General features: G+C 43.5%; 2 protein-coding genes across 2 annotated transcripts in view; both read left to right on the forward strand.

Annotated features, from left to right (window-relative positions):
- The first annotated feature begins 332 nt into the window (after positions 1–332).
- Bbof1 (basal body orientation factor 1) overlaps positions 333–17,636 on the forward strand; it is a 34,905-nt gene continuing 17,601 nt past the window's right edge. The window contains exons 1-6 of the mRNA XM_059279566.1: positions 333–555; positions 3,325–3,553; positions 5,446–5,511; positions 7,024–7,167; positions 14,562–14,642; positions 17,440–17,510. Coding sequence (XP_059135549.1) covers positions 500–555; positions 3,325–3,553; positions 5,446–5,511; positions 7,024–7,167; positions 14,562–14,642; positions 17,440–17,510 — 647 coding nt within the window. The 5' untranslated portion in view covers positions 333–499. The remainder of the gene's footprint in view (positions 556–3,324; positions 3,554–5,445; positions 5,512–7,023; positions 7,168–14,561; positions 14,643–17,439; positions 17,511–17,636) is intronic.
- Positions 10,345–11,714, forward strand: LOC131924303 (E3 ubiquitin-protein ligase RNF113A). Its single transcript, XM_059279573.1, has one exon. The coding sequence runs from the start codon at positions 10,465–10,467 to the stop codon at positions 11,476–11,478; it is 1,014 nt and encodes a 337-aa protein (XP_059135556.1). The 5' UTR covers positions 10,345–10,464; the 3' UTR covers positions 11,479–11,714.

Here is a 17,636-nt window from a genome sequence, read left to right on the forward strand (position 1 = left end):
CGCGGCCAGGACCGCCGCGGTGGCCGCGCCCGAGGCGGAGAGGACCCGCCGGCCCGACTGGAAGCGCTTCGAGCCCCACGGGCGCCGCTCGGATGCGCGCGTGGCAGGCGGGGAGCCGCTGGGAAAGCGAGCCTCCTGAGGCGTGGAGGCCAGTCTCCTGAGGCGGGGATGCCGCGGCCCCGCTGGCCCCGCTGGCCCCGCTGGCCCCGCTCCTCCCAGCCTCCCGGCCTCCCGGCCGGCCCCAACCCCGGGAGCGCCGCCGGGGCTCGTGCACACTCACCGCGCGCGCCGCCGCCGCCCCGGCGCGGCCGCCAGCCTCCTCGGGGCGCTCTCCGCCCCGCCCCTCGCCGCGGTCGCGTCACGCGCGTGCGCCCTCCGCGTTGCCCTCAACGGCGCGGAGGACGTTAGCCCTTCGGCGTGGTGGTTTCCTTAGAGACGGAGTCGGCCCTGGTGGCGGCCACCCAGACACCACGGCGGTGAGACTCCAGAAGAGGTCAAAATGCCGGCAAGGGACAGGAAGAAAGGCAAGAACAAAGGCAAAGACAAGGACAAAAAGTAAGCGCAGCGGCGGCGCACAGTCCCCCCCCCCCCCCGCCACGCCCCTGCCCCGGACTCCCGGTTCCCCAGGACTGCCCTCGGGGCGCTTTGAATCTAGGGGCGCGCTCACCCCCTGCCTCCGCTTGCCAGGCTTTTGAGGACAGCTCCGGCTGTCCATTCTTTCTTGGCCCTGGCCTCTTGAGAGAGATCTCCGTTATGAGACTGATAGGATCTGGTCTACTGTAGCTCTGGTCTGAGTGGTTCAAGTTGTTCCTTTCAGGAATCCTTTTTGGATCAAAGGGAGAACGCAGAAAGATTTGACCAGACTGGTCAGATCCCCCACCTACACTGGCGCTGCTCTAGCGCTAACCCCGAGTTGCTGCTAGAATGTCAATCGACCCAAATAGCCCTGCAGGGCTGGCTACCCGTGGTAGTTCCTCGAGATGTTGGAAGCACACATGGAGTTCAACACCACTACCTACGGGAATCGCAAAGGAATCCCTTAAACTTGTGATTATAAAGTGAATTCTCTGGAGACAGGTTCAGTAAACGCATACCTGCCCGCATTGCTCTGGAGGCTGAGGGAGGAAGATCACAAGTTCTAGGGCAGCCAGTGCTACATAGGGAGAGCTTGTCTTTAAGAAAAAAGAAAAAAAAAAAAAAAAGGTAACTTGTTTGGTCTGTGAGTATAGCTCAGTGATAGAGTGCTTGTGCAGGGTCCTAGGTTCCATCTCCAGAAGAGTAACTTAGAGTAAGTTCATACTCAGTACAGAAAGCTTGGGAGATATGGAAAGCAGTAAAGGAGAAAGAAAAAAAAATCACCTGTCAACCCACCAGCCACAGTTAGCCACTACCATCATTCTTTCTAATTTTTTTCCTGTGTTAAATGATAGGATAATGATTTGTAGACCCTCTACCCCTACCCCCCAGGATCAAACTCAGGCCCTCCTCCCCTGATAGGCAAGTGTTCTACCACAGAACCACATATCTGACCTCTTAACACATATTCTACAAGGTGACTGAGAAAACAAAATGTAACTTCTCAGTCTAGCACATTCTAAAGATTGCCGAGGGCTTATCACATTCCTGTAACTCACAGTCATGTTTTATTTTATTTTATTTTTGGTTGGCTCTTCATCTTCAGAGCATATGTGAAGAGGGAGGAACAATAATATACTTTGTATTCCTTGAATGGTCCATGGCTCATTGTTGGAGAGACCCTCCTTTGTTTCTTCAGTAACTTGGTGGTCTTTTTCTTAGAGACAACTTATTAACTTATTGCTTGCATCAATTTAAAATCCCGCGCCTCCCTCCCCCCCCCCCCCCCCAGGGACAGGGTTTCTCTGTGTGACAGTCCTAGCTGTCCCGGAACTTGCTTTGTAGACCAGGCTGGCCTCGAACTCACAGAGAACTGCCTGCCTCTGCCTCCCGAGTGCTGGGATGAAAGGCGAGCTCCCCAACTGCCCAGCGCTTGCATCAGTTCTTGAGACTTTGTGGAAGAGATTGGCCATTGTAGAATGGCATTCTATTACTAGTGTCTAAATCACACTGGAAAGGGCCAGCAGCTGCTAAGTCAGACTGGAGGATTGGGAATAGAGCTGGCCTGAGTTTGAAGAGAACAAAAGGTAGCTGTGCAGGACTAAGGATCAGGAGTTGAGAGGATATGGACAGTGACAGTGTAAGTGGGACAGATCTACTTACAGACTTTGGGGAGACTATTTAGAATTCAAATGTAGGTGACAACTTTTTGTATTTTTATCTTTTTTTTTTTTTTTTTTTTTTTTTTGGTTTTTCGAGACAGGGTTTCTCTGTGTAGCTTTGTGCCTTTCCTGGATCTTGCTCTGTATACCAGGCTGGCCTCGAACTCACAAAGATCCACCTGCCTCTGCTTCCCAAGTGCTGGGACTAAAGGCATGTGCCACCACCGCCCGGCAGGTGACACTTTTTATGCATTATTATTTATATAACTAGTGCCTATCATAGGGCAGTGTTTTGTTAATGCTAGTGCAATATTTATTCTGAAGAACCTCACCTTTTATTGATTAAAGCCTTGAATCTACCCTTTCAATAAAGGTGTGGTTCTGGGGATCAAACCTAGATAGACAATAAGCATTCATTCTACTGCTACCAGTCTCCATCCCCGGGGCCTTAAAAATTCTTTTCATGTCTACATAAATGACTATGGTGTGTGTTTTTCAGGCATTTTTGAAGGTTGGTATGCTGTGGCACCAACAAGTAAAGTATTTAACATACTTGTCCAAGAAACTTAATCTTTTGTGCAAGAACTAGCCAAAACAAAACAACAATAACAAAAACTGGGAGTGGAGACTACAGATACACAAACAAATGTGTCCTTGTGTAGAAATGTAACCATAGTGAGGGGAGTGAACCAAGGTTCACAACTGAGTGAAACAGTAGAAAAACTTGGGAGCTGGGACTGCAGCTCATTTGTAGAGCACTTATCTAGCATGCTAGAGAGCGGGTCTGATTCTCAGCACAGCAAGAATAAGTAAATAAAAAAATACGGAAGAATGAAGTAAATGAGAGGTATAGAGCTTTATGAAATGCATGTGGCCTCTTATTTCCTCTTCGTTTTCCCTGTCCTTTAAAGTCATCCCCTGGAGTGCTCATCTTCTCTTCCATGAATACAAACAAATGTGTACTTCTTATTAATGCATTCATCCAACAATATACGCTTTTATGTGCCAGGCAGTGCCAAGCAAAACAAAAGAAAAATGGTGCTAACAGAGTAAAGAAGTTCCATAGTGTCATTATCATCCTCTGCAGGAAAGCATCGAAAACAGAAGACCAAGTGATCGAACGAGCCAAGGCCAATGCCTCTCTTTGGGAGGCCAGATTGGAAGTCACAGAACTCTCTAGGATTGAGTATCGTGATACTTCCCGAAGACTGGCAAAAAATAATGAAGACTTAAAGAAACAGCAGTATAAACTGGAAAAAGACACTATGTCTGTATTAAGCTACTTGAAGAAGCAGGATCAGGAGAAAGATAATATGGTAGGTAGGTAGAAAATTGAACCTCACAACCTTCCTCTGAGTTCACGTGACATGGTTATATTTTTTAAAGTTTTTTAAATTTTGTTTTGTTTTTTATTTGTTTGAGACGGTCTTTCTTTCTTTCTTTCTTTTTTTTTTTTTTCAAGACAGGGTTTCTCTGTGTAGCTTTGTGCCTTTTCCTGGAACTCGCTTGGTAGCCCAGGCTGGCCTCGAACTCACAGAGATCCGCCTGCCTCTGCCTCCCGAGTGCTGGGATTAAAGGCGTGCGCCACCACCGCCCGGCCGGTCTTTCTATATAGCCCTGACTGTCCTCAAACTCACAGACATCTATCTGCCTCTATCTTAAAATGTTTTTTTTTTGTTGTTGTTGTTGTTTTTTAATTTTGAAAGATTGTAAACTTGAAATCTCATCACATGGTTAGGGTACGGTAGTTCACACTTTACTTGAAGCAAGCTGTTGTTTCAGAATAGCTCTGCTATCATTGGCTTTTTCTTTCTTTCTTGTAGCATTATTTACATTAACAGAGATGAAAACAACTGAAAACTATCACTGGAGTGATGGCTTAGCAGGTAAGAGTGTGTACTGTTTTTCCAGAGGACCTGAGTTTGGTTTCCAGCACCCACATCAGGCAGCTCACACCTGCCTATCACTCCATCTTCAGGGAGATCTGACGCTTCTTGACCACCAAAGACACCCACACACACAGCCATATTCAGATACAACACATAATTTAAAAATCTGAAAAGACAATTGACAACTTAAAAATCTATTAAAAAATAAATGGATAGAGAAAATCAAGTGAGGCTTGGGGTGGCTGCATACATTTTAATCCCAGCACTCCTGGGAGGCAGGTAGATTGCTGTGTGTTTCAGGCTAACCTGGTCTACATATCCAGTTTCAGGTGAATGAGGTCTACACAGAGAAACCCTGTCCCTACCCCCATCACTCCTCCCCAGAGAGAAAAAGATAATCAGGTTTACATATTTATGGACAATTGTATAGCCTCAAGAAAACCACGTAACGTGCTATAGTATAGTAAACCTCAAGGACATTATGTTACATGATACAAGCCAGTCACAAGAGGTCAAAGGCTGTATGATTCAAGGAATCTGAAATATAAAAAGGGTTCAAATTCACAGAAACAAAGTAAAAAGTGATTGCAGAGGCAGAGAGGAAGGGAAAAGGAGAAATGTGAAATGAAAAATTCTAGAGATCTTTTAGGTAAGAGCATGAACAAACTTAGCACCACTAACCTGACCACTTAAAAACGTTGACAGAGCCTGGAGGTGGTGGCACATGCATTTACGCCCAGCACTCACGAGGCAGAGGCAGGTGGAACTCTGTGAGTTCGAGGCCAGCCTAGTCTACACAGTGAGCTCCAGGACAGCCAGCACTACTTAGTGAAACCCTGTCTCAAAAAACCAAATAAAAAAAAAAAAAAGGTTGACAGTAAACTTGACGTTGTGGTTTTATGTGTATGTGTATGTGTGTGCCTGGGCATCACATTCATGCAGGAGCCTGAATGGAGGCCAAAAGATACAGGCCCCCCCAGAAGTGGAGTTATAAGCAGTTCTGAGCTGCCATGTAGGTGCTAAGAATTGAGCTTGGGTCCTCTGCAAGAGCAGTAAACACTCTGAACCACTGAGTCATTTCTCCTGCCCAATGTTGTGGTTTTATAGCAATAAAAGAGTTATCCACATAATTAGGGTGATAGCGAGATCTTGGAAATTGTCAATAGCAGGTTAAATATACGAGGAAGTCCCTGCCCCTCCTTCTGTACTGGCTTCCTGGTTCCTGGCTTTCGAACTGCATCAATAATAAAGCCTATGAATAGGAGTAGGACACAAAGCAACTGTGTATCTTCCTTACTCGGGCATTTTATCTTCTACAGATAGAAAAACTGAAACAGAAATTGGTTGAAACAAAGGAAAAAGCCAAAGAAGAGAAGGAAAAATTGGTGAGTATCTGCATATACTGATAGTTTACTTATTAGGGTACCAGATTTCTAGTGAGTTTGATTATTTTAGACCCAATAAGAATAAGTGAAGCCCAGTGGTGGTGGCGCACGCCTTTAATCCCAGCACTCGGGAGGCAGAGGCAAGCAGATCTCTGTGAGTTCGAGGCCAGTCTGGTCTACAGAGCGAGATCCAGGACAGGCACATTAAAAAAAAAAAAAAAAAAAAAAAGTGAAAGGGGGTCCAGAAGCTTAGTAGAGTGTTTGCCTAGCATCCACAAGGCCCTGGGTTTGATCCCCAAATCCTTAACAAAACAAAACAAGAAATGAACAAATACAAAGCCCATGCACTTGTTTATACAAATGTTCAAAAGTAGCATATTATGGAGGCATATGACCCACAGCAGCTACTTTAAAGGCTAAAGTTGAAGTTCTACTTGAGCCTAAGAGTTTAGATGTTCTCAAGGCCAGTGTTATGGGCAACAAAGTAAGATCTTGTCTCAAAAAAATAGATAGTGAGTTTCAAAATCAATAATAGTTGGAGTTCAGATGGAAGAATATTGGACTGGGATGTATGCTAAAGATCAAACTTAGGGGCGACTGCATGCTGGCAGGTGGTATACCTTATATTACATGTCCAGACTCAAAACACAGCATTTTTATCTTGATGTATGGTACACCTTTATCCCTTACCAAGAGTCTTGGTTCTAAATGGTATCAGTATAATTACCTCATTACTTAATGCTTACTACAGTAAAAATCTCAGAACACTAATACCACCACCAGTAGATTATTGGAAGAGATCAAAATAATGAGAAATTTTTGGAGGAGGGGTGGTTTTTCTCCTAAATACAGATTGATAAAGATCTTTGATCAAAACTGCAAAAAAATATATCCTCCCTGTGGTATTGAAGACTGAACCCAGGACTTCATGCATACTACCTTAATTCAACACTACTAGTTTAGAAACTAAGTGAAAACCAGGTGTGGTGGCTCATTCCTGCAGTTCTAGCATTCAAGAGGCTGAGGCAGGAGGATTGCTGGGAGTTCAAGACTATCCTAGGCTACATAGTTAGTTCAAGGGCAGAGTAGTGGGAAGCGAAGGAAGTTCAAGGGAAGCAGTGGGAAGACCCCGTCCTAAAAATAATATGAAATTCCTTTTTTGTAAGACTGTGTTGCCAACTAAACACAAAGGCTTTGAGTTTTAGAGGTGTCTTATTTGGTCTGGATTTTATTTATTTGCTGTTGGCGACTAAACCAGGGTTTCACTTACTAACCACACATTCTACTCTCTGGGCTACATGGACAAAAAATAATTCCCTGAATTTGTTTCTTATTTAAGGCCATTGGTATCATTTAACAGAAATTAAAATTTTATGCAAAAATTATAGCTTTATGTAAAATGAAGATGGGATAGTTCTTTCAGGAAGATGCACAGTGGCTCAGGCCTCAGATAAAGCATGGCTCTGTGGAACACTTGTTTTTCCTAACTCATTTACTTCTTTTTGAATACAGGAACAAAAGTATATTATACAAATACACGAGTTGGAGGGACAGTTTTCTCAAAAAGCCAAAGAAATTAGCATGATTCAGACAGAACTAAAGACAATAAAACAATTCCAGAAAAGAAAAATCCAAGTGGAAAAAGAATTAGAGGATGTAAGTTTCTTTCTGTTTCTTCTTAAAAAAAAAAAAAAAAAAAAGATTTATTTTATGTGTGCGTGTTTTGTCTGCATGTATGTAAGTACACTGTATGCATTCCTGGTGCTGGAGCAGGCCAGAAAAGGATGCTGGAGGCCGGGCAGTGATGGTGCATGCCTTTAATCCCAGCACTCGGGAGGCAGAGGCAGGCGGATCTTTGTGAGTTAGAGGCCAGCCTGGTCTACAGAGCGAGATGCAGGAAAGGCGCAAAGCTACACAGAGAAACCCTGTCTCGAAAAACCAAAAAAAAAAAAAAGGAAGATTGGATTAACAATTTAACCCTCTCCCACAAGTCTTCACATTTATTCCTGTGAGAAATCAGGATGTTTTAGAGAAGAGAAAGTGAAATGTCTCAACTGTCGTTTATTCTTTTTCTTTTTTATGTTTATATTTTCTGTATGTGTGTGTGGGGTGTATCTGTGTAGAGGTCAGAGGAGGACATCTTGTGGAGTCAGTTCTTTCCTTCTACCGTGTGGGTTCCACAGATCAGCCCAGGTGGTCAGGTCACCTTTATCTGCTGAGCCAGTTCTCCTGCCTGACAACGTTCTTTTTCTAGGCATCCATTTCTTTGGGACCTTAGCAGTATATTCGTTTTGTCAATCTCAGCCAACACACCTTCCCATGTGAGTCAGTAGTTAAACCTTTGAATTGCATTAGAGCAAACCATTAGTTCTTAGGTCAGTGGGCAAGTAGCAGTGTTCTATAGGAAAATGTGTTTAGGATGATAAGAGACAATGTTAGGAAAAATTAGAAGGCTGTATGGGTAAGGATGAAAGGGGTGAGGAATACTGAAGTTTCCCAAAAGGCCTGTTTTACACTATTTGCTGATTTCCATGGTCTAGCTAGGGATAGAGTCATCTGAATGCTTGATTGAAGCTTAAGAATTTGCTTCCAAAGTGGCACATTCATATGGCTGTGCAGACGTTATCATTCACCTGGGCCCTTGGTAAGCTGCTGAGAGTCCTTGTTTTTTGGTGTTTTTTTTTTTTTTTGGGGGGGGGGGTCCTTGTTATATGTTGGATGACATAGAGAGTGAAGAATTCAAGAGCCGTGTAGAAGCTATCTTTGTGTGTGTGCGTGTTGGTAGGCATGGAATCACTCTATGACTGGCCTGCATCCCAGCCCCAGCAGCTCTTTTCATGGTCTACCCTTTCAAGTGGCACAGCACTCTTATCTGGAACTGAATCTCCAAATCAGGTTCCATCATTTGACGATAGTGTCAAAGAATTGTAAACCTACTTTAAAACCACACACCCTTGTAGCCCTAAGTATACATGGCTGCAGGAGGAATATTCGTTTATTTTGGTTGCTGGAGACACGATCTTGTAAAGGCTGATCTGGAACTTTCTGTATACCCAGGCTGGCCTCATGCTTGAAACCACATCCCTGCCTCAGCCTCTCAAGTGCTAGGATTACAGGCATCAGTCTCCTGAACTTTATTTTGTTTTCATTCCTTTTTTCTGAGAGATTTTATTTTTAGTTATATGTATAAGTGTTGGGGGTGGGTATACATGAGTGCATGTACCCGAAGAGGCTAGAATAAGGTGTTGGAGCCTCTGGAGCTGGAGTTATATAGGCAGTTGTTAGCCGACTGACGTGAGTATTGGGAACTGAACTCTGGTCTTCTGCAAGAGCAATGCATGATTTTAACTGCTGAATCATCTCTCAAAGCCCCATCTTAATTTTATTTTGAGAAGGGTCTTATTGTAGCCCAGGCTGGCTCTCATCGTCTTGCCTCTGCCTCCCAAGTGTTGGGATTACAAGAATGCCACAATTCGATTAGGAATCTTTAAAATAGCAGTTCTGATAATGTGCTGATCACTTCCCTCAAGAATCTATATTTCAAAAAAAAAGTATATATTTCCTAGCTAAAACAGCATATTGTCTAGATAGCTTACAGTGTAAGTTAAGATTGTATACATATCAAATTTTAATTGTTTTTTTTTAAATAATTTAACTTTATTTTATGTGTGTTGGTGTGAGGGTGTCAGATGCCCTAGAACTGTAGTTACAGACAGTTGCAAGCTGCCATATGGTTGCTGGGAATTAAACCCAGGTCCTCTGAAAGAGCAGCCAGTGCTCTTAATGGCTGAGCCATCTCTCCAGCCCCTTGTTTTTGTTTTTCAAGACAGAGTTTCTCTGTGTAACAGCTCTGGCTGTCCTGGAATAGCTTTGCAGACCAGGAGGTTGGCCTCGAACTCACAGAGGTCTGCTGGCTTCTGCCTCTCAAGCGCTGGGATCAAAGGCGTGCACCACCATGCCCGGCTTAAATTTTAATCTTTTATAACAATATACTTAACACCAGTACACAGTCTCTTATCTGTTAATTTACCCAAACTGGAAATTCTTATAACTTTGAAATCTTATTTTCTTTGTTGATGCTTGAACCCAGAGCCTTGGGCATACTCAAGCAATCTATTACTGAGCTACATTCCAGTCTGTGTCTTTCTTGATTTATTCAGAATATTTCTTTCTTTTTTTTTTTTTTTTTTAAGATTTATTTATTATGTATACAGTGTTCTGCTTGCATGTATCCCTTCAGGCCAGAAGAGGGCACCAGACCTCATTACAGATGGTTGTGAGCCACCATATGGTTGCTGGGAATTGAACTCAGGACCTCTGGAAGAACAGCCAGTGCTCTTAACCTTTGAGCCATCTCTCCTGCCCAGAATATTTCTTTTATTATAATAAATTTCTGATAGATCTCTATCCATTAAAATTTCTCGCCGGGCGGTGGTGGCGCACGCCTTTAATCCCAGCACTCGAGAGGCAGAGGCAGGCGGATCTCTGTGAGTTCAAGGCCAGCCTGAACTACAGAGTGAGTTCCAGGAAAGGCGCAATGCTACACAGAGAAACCCTGTCTCGAAAAACAAAAACAAAAACAAAAAAATTTCTCCTAGTCTTCAAAGGCTTACCTTAATTGCACTTTCCCGAGGCTTTCCCCCAGAGTCCTGTTCAACGATTCCTTATATCTTTTTCGTGGGATTTGGTACAGAACACATCTTGATTTACCTTATCTTCCCCTACTAGATTGTAAATTCTTTGAGCCGGGAATTTTGTATTCGTTGCAATACAAGAACCACAACAGCACTTTACTAAAGACCGCGGGCATCTTTTTCTTAAACCTTTGCTCCAGCGGCCACCAGAGCGCGGCTCAGCAGTGACGTGGCGGCGCTGCTCCGCAGTGACGTAGTATCCCGCGCCACCCAGCGCCCTGCAGCTCCTGCCGGCCGTTTCAGCGCTCCGAAGTCAAAGATGGCAGAGCAAGTTTCTCAAGGAAAGTCGGCGGACCAGGTGTGCTCTTTCCTCTTCAAAAAGCCCGGGCGGAAAGGGAGCGCTGGCCGCCGGAAGCGGCCAGTGTGCGACCCGGGCTCCGGGGAAAGCGGAAGCAGTAGCGACGAAGGCTGCGCCGTGGTGCGACCGGAGAAGAAGCGGGCCACCCACAATCCAATGATCCAGAAGACGAGTGGCAGCGGTAAACAGAAGGGGGCCTACTGTGATCTGAGCAGCGAAGAGGAGGAGAAGACAGAGAATGAGAGTCTGGGCGTAGTCTACAAGTCCACGCGCTCGGCCAAACCAGTGGGGCCCGAGGATATGGGGGCGACAGCTGTCTACGAGCTGGACACAGAAAAAGAGCGAGACGCGCAGGCCATCTTTGAGCGCAGCCAAAAAATCCAGGAGGAGTTGAGAGGCAAGGAGGATGACAAGATCTATCGTGGAATTAATAATTATCAGAAGTACATGAAGCCAAAGGATACGTCCATGGGCAATGCCTCCTCCGGCATGGTGAGAAAGGGCCCCATCCGAGCCCCCGAACATCTACGTGCCACCGTGCGCTGGGATTACCAGCCTGACATCTGTAAGGACTACAAGGAAACTGGCTTCTGTGGCTTTGGAGACAGCTGCAAATTCCTCCATGACCGTTCAGATTACAAGCACGGGTGGCAGATCGAACGCGAGCTTGACGAGGGCCGTTATGGTGTGTATGAAGATGAAAACTACGAAGTAGAAAGTGATGATGAGGAAATACCATTCAAATGTTTCATCTGTCGCCAAACCTTCCAAAATCCAGTTGTCACCAAGTGTAAGCATTATTTCTGTGAGACGTGTGCACTGCAGCATTTCCGCACCACTCCACGCTGCTATGTTTGTGAGCAGCAGACCCATGGGGTCTTCAATCCAGCGAAAGAATTGATTGCTAAATTGGAGAAGTGTCGAACAGCAGAGGGAGGTGCTTCCAACACCCCAGAAGACCCTGATGGGGTCTAATGGTCATTGCTTTGGTTTTCCATAATTGTCAGATCTCAAAGTACTTTTTGTTTTGCTCACCTCAAAAACCAACCATATTTGAAGGAATATTAAGTTTTCTAGGAAGAATATCCAAGTTTTGTTTTATATAACAATGCTGCAATTTGAATCAATACAGTTAACCTATGGAACTCTTGGACTACCCATCCTGTGTATAGCTATACATTCTAAGTTAAAATAAACTAAGAACTAGTTCACACTCTAGTGCCCTGATGTGATTTTTCTTTTTTAAAGAACAATGTCGCCACCTATTGGAGAAGTAGATTTCAGACATTTCAAAGAGGGCTGTTGTAGAACATTTAAAATTCAAGGGCAAAGTCACTGCTTTACTGGAAAAAAAAAAATAGGGCAGTTCTTTGGAATCTCAAATGTAGAAGAAATGAGGCAGATGTGAAGGGCCCATATACTTAAGATTGCAATATATACATTAGGTAGAAAATTTTTATTTGTGTAGACTTGAGTCTAAATACATTTAGCTTATGAAAAGGAATTCAGGTCATGTATTTTAAAGAGAAATGAAAGCAAGAATAGTGTGTTGGTTGTGTGTGTATGTATGATGTATGTGTGAATGCTCCTGCCTTTGTACAATAAGGGAGCCTAGAGGACAACTTTGTGGAGTCATCAACATCTACTAACTTAGAAAACTAACTTAAGTTACAGCCTATGTGACAGATGTCTTTACCCTTTTCCTTGTGAGCCATCTCACTTGCCTCTTGTGTGGGTTTTTGAGACAGTCTTTCTGTGTCTCAGACTGACCTGCAGCTTATTATATATTCCAGGCAGGTCTTGAGTTTGGGATTCTTTTGCCTCAGACTTCCAACTGCTGGGATAACTAGTATGAGTCACTGTGCTCAGCCACTAATTTTCACCTTAACTTTTATTTATGTGTGTGTGTGTATGTGTGTGTACAAGTCAGAATAGAACTTGGAGTCAGTTCCCTCTACTGTGTGGCTCTTGGGTACCTTTACACATTAAGCCATTTTTGTTTGCCCCACTGATTATCTTTTTAATAATTTATGGATTTATAGATTTTGGGGAGTCTAATGATGTATCAAAGATCCATCTCGGGGTTGGGGATTTAGCTCAGTGGTAGAGCGCTTGCCTAGCAAGCGCAAGGCCCTGAGTTTGGTCCTCAGCTCTGGAAAAAAAAAAGAAAAAAAGAAAGATCCATCTCCAGACACTTGGATGGGGGATATTTGAACCATACATGAACTGGTATGTTGACATTAATTTTGTAAGTGTAACAAGCCATTCCAAAAATTAAACACAAACAGAACATCTGAAAGAAATAATAAGATGGAGATTTGGTATATTAGAACAGATTATAATATAGAAAATTATTAGGTAATAGGTGAAGATGTTATGCCGTTAAATGTTTAGTATGCTAAACACCTTACTTGTATTGATTAACTCTTAACCTGTATTAGTTACTTTTCTCCTTGTGAAAAATACCTGTGACTAAAGCAACATAAGGGGAATTTAGGCTCACATTTTGAGTAGTCCATTATGATGGGGATGTCATGGCCTCAAGAATGTGAAGCATTCCCACAATTAGGAAGCAAAGAATGATAAATGCTGGTACTACATTTACTTTCTCCTCATATTCAGTCCTGGACCCCAAACTTTTGAAGGGTGCTGCCCACATTCAGGGTGGTTCTTCCCTCTGGAGCTGAACCTTTCTATTTTTAAACGATGGATATATTGTATATAAGTATGTCTGTGTTTGTGCCATGGAGGCCAAAAGTACCTCAGATTGCTTGGCGCTGGAATCCTAGGCAGTTGTAAGCCACCAAGCATGGGTGTTAGAAACAAACCTCTGGAAGAGCATGGAAGGCTCTTAAGCACTTAGTTATCTTGCCAGTCCCTGGACCTTTCACCTTTATAGACACATCCAGAAGAGGGTTTCCATGGCGATTCTTTTGTTTTGTTTTGTTTTGTGTTTTGAGACAGGGTTTCTTTGTATAGCCCTGGCTGTCCTGGAACTTGCCTTGTAGACCAGGCTATCCTAGAACTTTGTGGGGGACTCGCCCCCACTTTTTCCCCCAGGATTCTTTTTGGTAGGGATAAATAAGAAATATTTAGATAGAAATATAGAGGAGAGAGACAGATAGAAACCCAGGATAGCTTTGGGAGGGCCTGGGTCAAAACCCACCAGGCCCATCTGCTTCTTCTAAAGGGCTATTTATAGAAATGCCAAGGGTAGAGCAAAAGTCCTCCCCCAGCACAGTCAAGTGCAGACCCTTCCAAACACCTGGTGACCATGCACATGGCCAATCCATCCCTTATGCAGCCCTGCTGTGTAAAGCAAGCTCAGATCCCACCAGGAAACCTCTGTGGACCCCATCAGAACTTACAGAGATTCCCCTGCCTCTGCCTCCAATCTGAGTGCTGGGATTAAAGGCTTGCGCCACCACACCAGGCCCCAGGTAATTTTACCACCCTTTTTTCCTTTTTCATAGGCATGTCCATGTATGTTAATATGTATGGGGGTGTGTGTACATGTATGTGGAGGCCTAAGATGTGAGGGGCTCTTCCTCAGTCACTCTTTCAACTCGTTCTTTGAGGCAGTCTCAGTCAAACCCAGAGTTCCCCGAGGCTAGTTTTCCCTAGCTAGCTTGCTCTGAGGATTCTTTGCCTTTCATCCTCCAGCTGGAATTCTAGGTGGGCTCCACATCCACCTGTCACATGAACCTAGGGTTCTGAACTGCCTTCTCCTGCTTGGGAGTGCTTTAACTGCTGAGCCATCCCTCCAGCCCACTCTCTTCTCTTTTATATTTACAGACTGTGGATTTTGTGAGTCCATATTTCATATATCTTAAGAGAATCTATCTGAATGCCTTGGGAACTGAAAAGTCTTTAAGAAACTCAGTACCAATCTAGGAAATCTATAGACAGTTAAGGAAAATGTGCTCAGAGGAGATGACATTGATTCTGTGTGTATGTTCAAGGTTATATGACATATAATGTATCTTCAGAATTTTCTACGACTATGTCCACTCTTTGAACAGTTTTTTCTTTTTTCTTTTCTTTTTTTTTTTTTTTAGCTGAAAGAAAATTTAAGGAACTCAGAGAGAAAACATCAGGAGACACTTAGAAGACTAGAAAACAGATTTTTTGAAGAAAAGGTATGGAATATTAATGTTAAGAAATGCTTTGTTTACCAGAACAAAAGTATGTTTATATGAATTCTGAGCATTCCAGCGTCCCATTAGGTACCTTGCTAGAAAATGTTATCAAGTAGCAGAAAATAAGCACCCATAATTGTAGCACAAGATGTTGAGACAGGAAGATCTTGAGTCTAAAGCCAGCCTTGCGCTACATATCAAGTCCCGTGCTAGCCTGGGCTACGTACTAAGACGTCTCAAAAAAAAATACAAATGAGGAAAAACAAATCTTTATAAATATCATTGTCTAATCCTTTTTTTCTTTTCCACATAGAGATTCCTTCCTTAAATTTTAATTGACACATAAAAAATAAAATTTGCCTGGGCAGTGGTGGCACAAGCCTTTAATCTCTGCACTCAGGAGGCAGAGGCAGGCGGATCTCTGTGAGTTCAAGGCCAGCCAGGTCTACAGAGCAAGTTCCAGGACAGCCAGGACTGTTTCACAGGAAAACCTTGTCTTGAAAACAAAAAAACCAAAAAAACAAAAACAAACAAACAAAAAGATTGGACTGTAGGGAAGCCTGTAGGACATTTCTTAAATAGTAATTGATGTGGGAAGGCCCAGCCCATTGTTTATGGTGCCATCCCTGGCTGAGTGAGCCATGGCAAGCAAGCCAGTAAGCAGCATTCCTCCATGACCTCTGTATTAGCTCTTCCCTCTAGGTTCCTGCCCTGACTTTTCTCAGTGATGAACTGTGATGTGGAGGTGTAAGCAAAATACATTCTTTCCTTCCCAAGTTGCTTTTGGTCATGGTGCTTCATCACAGCAATAGAAAACCTAAGACACCCTCTTCACTTTTCCTGGGCTCCATAACTACCATTCCAATTTCAACTCTCATAAGATTATCTGTCTTCCATTTTCCTATTTTGTGGGGCTATGGATTGAACATAGGACATTACACATGGTAGGCAAGCACTCTACCACTGAGTTATACTTCCAGCCAGAGATCACACCTTTTTAGAGTGTGTTCCTGAGGGAAACCATGCAGTACTTGTCTTTCTGTGCCTTACTTATTTCACTTAGCACAATGATCTCTAGTTCTATTAAAGCTGTCACAAATGACCGGATTTCACTCCTTTTATGACAAAAGCATTTCGTTATGTATATACCACATCTATTCATCAGTTAGTGGGTAGGCTATTAAGGTTGTTTCTATTCAGGGGTCTTGAAATACCTCAAGAGGGACTGTCATCTTGTGAAGGCTTAAGGCATCAACTTGGTGTTCCTCTTTTTTTTTTTTTCTTTGAGATGGGAGTCTCACTATGCAGCCTTGACTCACCCGGAACTCAAAATGTAGATCAGGCTGGTCTTGATCTCAGAGATTCCTACTGCCTCTGCCTCCTGAGTGCTGGTTATTATAGGTGTGTGCCAATACATTCTACACATTTCCTAATTTTAAAATTAGTGACTATCATCATGTTTCATTTAGCAAAAATATCTTCCAGCTCTCTAAGATGGATGCCTCTTTCCCTACTTTATATATATGTCATTATTCTAGCTTGCTTCTCTGTTGCTGTGTTAATCACTATGACCAAAAGCAACAGCTTACAACTCCCAGATCACAGTGCAACCTTGAGAGAAGTGAGGGCAGGACCTCAAGGCAGAAACCGAAGCAGAGACCTGGAAGACCACTGCTCACTGGCTTGCCCCCAGGCTCGTGTTCTGCTACCTCACTTATTCAGCCCAGGCCCGTTGGGGGCTCAGCCCTCCTGTGTGAATTAGCACTCGAGAAAATGCCCCACGGACATGACCACACGTCGTCATTCTGGTGAAGGCAGTTTTTCAGTTGAGGCTCCCTTGTTCCAGGTGTGCCAAGTTGATAACCAAGATTAGCCATTATAATTACATTGCTGCCTCAATGAGAGATTATTTATTTATATTTATGCATATGGGTATTTTGCCTGCATCCATGTTTGTGCACTCCTTTTAGCTCCACCACTGAGCTAAATCCCCAACCCTTGCCAACTCTTCTTAAACTATCCCATCTACCTTTTGCCTCGGGGATTTTCCTTTTCTATTCCTGTATACCTTTCTTTGTTTCTTACTCTGTAGCTTGCTGTGTAGTTGGGTGGCTGGGTGGCTGGCCAGAAAAAGGAGTCTTCTCCTCCTTTTTCTCTTGCTCCTCAATTCCTTCTTCTATTTATTCTCTCTGCCTGCCAGCCCCACCAACTCTGCTGCCTTGCTATTGGACGTTCAGTGCTATTTGACCAATCAGGTGTTTTAGACAGGCAAAGTAGCACAGGTTCACAGAGTTAAACAAATGCAACATAAAAGAATGCAAAACATCTTTGCATCATTAAAACAAATGTTCCACAGCATAAACAAATGTAACACATCTTTTTTTTTTTTTTCCAAGACAGGGTTTCTCTTTGTAGCTTTGCACCTCTTCTGGAACTCACTTGGTAGTCCAGGCTGGCCTCAAACTCAGAGAGATCCACCTGCCTCTGCCTCCCAAGTGCTGGGATTAAAGGCGTGAGCCACCACCGCCTGGCAAATGTAACACATCTTAAAATAACATTCTACAACAGTGTCAGATCCCCTGGAACTGAAGTCAGAGATGGTTCTGAGCCACCATGGGGGTGTCAGGAACTGAACCCAGTCCAGTGCAAGACCAGTAATGGCTTGTAAGCACTGAAGCATCTCTCCAGCCCCCAATGAAGAATTCTGTTTGATGCTGAAGTAATCACTTTGTGATATGAAAAAATTGTTTTAGAAGTATAGTTTTGTATGTAACCCTCCCATATTGTGTTTTTTCAGCACCGTCTGGAACAAGAGGCCGAGAAGAGGATAGTAATGCTGGCCGAGAGAGCCCACCATGAAGCTGTGGTGTAAGAGCCTGTTGCTTCCTCTGTCATTCAGCCTCTCTTCTTTGCTGTCTAGTTTATTCTTGGCTTATTGTCCTCTGTCTCTTGGCAAACTTTCTTTAAATATATATATTTTTAAATTTATTTATT

This window comes from Peromyscus eremicus, chromosome 14, assembly GCF_949786415.1.
Source record: "Peromyscus eremicus chromosome 14, PerEre_H2_v1, whole genome shotgun sequence".
In the NCBI taxonomy this organism is placed as follows: domain Eukaryota; kingdom Metazoa; phylum Chordata; class Mammalia; order Rodentia; family Cricetidae; genus Peromyscus; species Peromyscus eremicus.